The sequence below is a fragment of the Spinacia oleracea genome, chromosome 4, assembly GCF_020520425.1.
Source record: "Spinacia oleracea cultivar Varoflay chromosome 4, BTI_SOV_V1, whole genome shotgun sequence".
NCBI lineage: Eukaryota > Viridiplantae > Streptophyta > Magnoliopsida > Caryophyllales > Amaranthaceae > Spinacia > Spinacia oleracea.
The window spans coordinates 113,074,892-113,079,037 of NC_079490.1; the positions used below are offsets into that span (position 1 = coordinate 113,074,892).

The 4,146-nt window shown below is 34.4% G+C and overlaps 1 protein-coding gene across 1 annotated transcript; it reads right to left on the bottom strand.

Annotated features, from left to right (window-relative positions):
- Positions 1-1,246: 1,246 nt before the first annotated feature.
- Positions 1,247-3,411, bottom strand: LOC110788523 (probable L-type lectin-domain containing receptor kinase V.3). The gene is made up of 4 exons (XM_056842107.1): positions 3,270-3,411; positions 2,258-2,343; positions 2,053-2,145; positions 1,247-1,324 (listed from the first exon to the last, which is right to left on the bottom strand). The coding sequence occupies exons 1-4, from the start codon at positions 3,409-3,411 to the stop codon at positions 1,253-1,255; spliced, it is 393 nt and encodes a 130-aa protein (XP_056698085.1). The 3' UTR covers positions 1,247-1,252.
- Positions 3,412-4,146: the final 735 nt, after the last annotated feature.

A 4,146-nucleotide genomic window follows, 5' to 3' on the forward strand; every position in this document is an offset into this window, starting at 1 on the left:
TTTAGCCTAAATTTGTCCTATAATGACTAAACAAGCCTTAAATGTGCATAAATAGATTGGAGTAAGTCTTAGAAAGTTAAAACTAAGCACATGAATCATTTAAAAGGTTTAAAATGAGTCCTTAGGTTTTTTTAGTTCAAAGTTGGGTGCGAAAATGTCTTTTTAGCCTAAATATGACCTATAACGACCAAATAAGCCTTAAATGTGCATAAGTAGATTGGAATAAGTCTTGGAAACTTAAAACTAAACATACTAATCATGTAATAAGTTTAAAATGAGTCCTTAGGTTCTTTAGTTCAAAGTTGGGAGCGAAAATGTCATTTGAGCCTAAATATGACCTATAACGACCAAACAACCCTTAAATGTGCATAAGTAGATTGGAATGAGTCTTGGAAAGTTAAAACTAAGTATATAAATCATTTAATAAGTTTAAAATGAGTCTTTAGGTTCTTTATTTCAAATTCGGGAGCGAAAATGCCTCATTTTAGCCTAAATATGACATATAACGACCAAACAAGACTTAAATGTGCATAAGTAGATTGGAATGAGTCTTGAAAACTTAAAACTAAGCATATTAATCATGTAAAAGGTTTAAATTGAGTCATTAGGTTCTTTAGTTTAAGTTGGGAGCGAAAATGCCTCATTTTAGCCTAAATATGACCTATAACAATCAAACAAGTCTCAAATGTGCATAAATAGATTGGAATTAGTCTTTAAAATTTAAAAATAATCATATTAATCATGTAATAAGTAGGAAATGATTCCTTAGGTTCATTAGTTCAAAGTTGGGAGCGAAAATGTCATTTAGCCTAAATATGACTTATAAAAGGGTTGGCCTCTGCCCTTTTATACCTTGATGAGGAGTGGGAACAAGTCGTCCTTCACCGAGATGTGAAGGCTAGTAATATCCTATTAGATGCTGAGATGAATGCAAGGAGAGAAATTCTTATGGCAAGTGATCATACAATGGAAGATGATTATCAGGAAAAGGAAGTGGAGCTTGTATTTAAGTTAGGCCTTCCCCTGTTTGGGAAACAAGAGTGATATAATTAGAAATATGTGAACTTTGGGTATATCTCTGGGAATTTTACGTGTGTTAAGTAAAATTTAATCCATGAGATTTTTATTAATCTCTAACCTTACGTAAATGGAATAAGATGTAAAAGATGATAAAACACTACTAATAAGTAATAACCAACCATATGAAAATCGTGGTTGAAACCAGAGGACTTTCACTAATCCTCAACGCCATCTATGTGTTGCTGTACTTGCTCAAAAGCATGTAGCATCGATGCCTAAGAGTTGTAGTGAAGGTGAAAGTGACCTATAACATAACTCATAACTCATAAGTCATAACTCATTAGTACTACTTGTAGTCATGCATTCAACCTATTCCGGGTTTAAATCTTTAAGTAGAGACAGATCTTTGATAAAACTACAATAGTCGTATATTCTTTAGTGGTTTTTTGTAAATTTTGTACAGCTAATCCTTTTCTCTAAAAGATAATCCTTTACTCCAAAAGAGGCTGTAATAAACCGGTCTAAGGGGAGGGGAATATAGTTAGTTCAATATAATTCTTTTAATATAATGCAAAAGAGAAAGAGCAAACCAAAATAATATGATCAGAAGGGAATATATCAGGTTTTCTAAATGGTCATAATTTGATTCTACTTGATACTCTAGCTAATAATTGCAGAAATGAATATAAATAAGGGAGGGTAGGGGAAGAAGGCATCCAAAATATTTAGTTATTGAAGCTTAGTTTGATAAAACTATACGGCCTATATTTTGTATTTTGTATTTTTAGAATTATAAATCAAAATTTCTTTATTCTTCCATTAATTTATGTCCTAACTATGCCATGTTATAACAGTGTAGAGACACTCCTAACGCCTAAGGGGGTACTCCAGTTTCCAACTACCCTTCCCATTTCAACTAAATATCCTAAATATGGAATGTGTACAGGAGGTGAAACAAGAATTATTTCTGAACAACTAGCAAAGACTAGAAAGTAGACAGTCGTAAAGTGAGGATATGTTAAAGGGTCTTACATGTTCCACAAGTGAGGTTCTGATATACCAAGGTCCAACAGTGTTGGTCCTAATATTGTCTTTTGCCCATTCACATGCCCGGTTTCTAGTCAGCTGATTAATTGCAGCTCAAAATAGAAAACATGATATGATTAACAAAGAATCTTCACCTTTTCAAGAAAAAGACCCTCTACTAAGTAATACTTCTTTGTAAGTAATAACGCACCTTTAGTGGCCAGTACCTATACTTGTAAGTTGTAACACCTGCAACAGATGATATGAATACAATACTTCCAGCTCCAGAACCTACGCCTGGAAATGGTTCTAAAAAAAAGTCAGGATTTCAAAATGAATTCAAACATATAGTTTGGTCATGAGCTAAGAAATTACTAATTCCAAAGGTAAAAAGTTCCTCAACAACACTTTCTGCTTAAGTTTGGCTAATTTCATAACATGAGAGTCGTCAGACTTTCAACATCCACAAAAATTCTTAGACAACTGTAAACAAAAATGGCTGTTTATAGAACGCTAGAACTTATGTAAATGGATTAAGATGTACAAGATCATAAAGCACTACTAATAACCAGCCAAATCAAAATCACCGATCAAACCAGAGGACTTTCACTGTGGGAGAATCACTGTCCTTGCGAGGCTAGTTCTTTTTTGGAGTTGAACATATATGGGAGAATCACTGTCCTTCAGATATCTCTCTTTATATACTTATGAGCACTTTTTGTCCCTACATTAATGAACCAACTCATTTTCCGAGTTCCTGCTAGATCTCCTCTACCATATACCCCTTTGGATTTGCACCTCTTCCTAGATCTAAAGCCTGAAGGTCCAGAATACTCAGTATTTTCAGTAAGTCAATAGCACGTAAAGTTGAAAACTTTATTCATATGAATCATATCATAAACACAATTAGCAGGAAAAGAGAATCGCAGAAAAAATCACCAAGACCTGTAAGTCATGCAGCACATAGAATGACAATTGTTATCAACAATCATACAGCACTGACAACTACAAAGCCAATATCTGTTCTAAGAATTATTGGGATCCACAAGTTCCTGAACAAATTACACAACCACACAGCACAATCTAAAACCTCCGATTCCCGCTACAGCCACCCCTAATGACACAAGGAGCAGGATACATCCTGTCATACGACCAAAAAATATGCAACTTTTTCAGGCATAAATACAGTCATAAAACAAACAAGAAGTGAGCTACTTAATTACCTCCGAACAAGTGGTTTTCTAGTCTTCCTTTGGCCAAAAACGCGTACACCAGAAACCAATCTTGGCCATCAAGGCAGTATCCAAATAGTTTCACCAGATTAGGATGATGCAGTTGGCCAACATAGTTTAACTCTGACTGCATCAAATAAGCGTACGTGCTATAAGGAATTGAAACAGACCAGCTAGGAAGAGTCAATGACAAATGAACGAATATAGAAAGGTAGCAAAACATTACCAACCCAGTAGTCCTTGTCACCCTGGAAACCTTCAGGTTTAAGGTTCTTCAAAGAAACAGCCATTCCAGTTTCAGGTGTTGAAGGAGAGAGTCTGCTCATCAATCCACCCCTTGAAAATTAAATCAAAACCATCATTGCCGTTCTTGCACCAGTTGAAAAGGACGAGCTTCCACAATACTTGTATGCGTATCTATAAGACAAAAAAACCCGAAATCATATGTACATCAGGAAAAAGATATTCTGATAAAAATGTAACAACCATACGATAAAAATGAAAAATTAATCACTAAACCCCGGAAAACAAAAAACAAGCATCCAATTTTCATTATACACCCGAGTGTAGTGTACATCTAAGGCTATAACATATAACATGCATCGTAGTAATATATGATTACAGACTTTATACTTCAAATATGGATCCTACAAACAATTGCAACAAGGCAGAATCAGAAAAACTAACACACACCCTAAAACAGTAGAAAAAATAATTTGAATTACCCACAAATTCAAAAGAGTTCAATTTGAAGTCTCACTAAATACATCCCGCCACAAACTAAAAGTGTGGAACATCCAAGTCTGAACATGCACTTTTCCCATATTAATTACTGTTAATTAGGACTTTATGTGTACGTGAATATTCA

Bases quoted from the DNA above. Each gene is read 5' to 3' on its own strand.
- LOC110788523 (XM_056842107.1), bottom strand. From the start codon at position 3,411: ATGCAGTCAGAGTTAAACTATGTTGGCCAACTGCATCATCCTAATCTG. The intron at 2,344-3,269 runs GTAATTAAGTAG...AACCATTTCCAG, and splicing joins AGAAAACCACTTGTTCGGAG to GCGTAGGTTCTGGAGCTGGA. The intron at 2,146-2,257 runs GTGCGTTATTAC...GCAATTAATCAG, and splicing joins ATAGGTACTGGCCACTAAAG to CTGACTAGAAACCGGGCATG.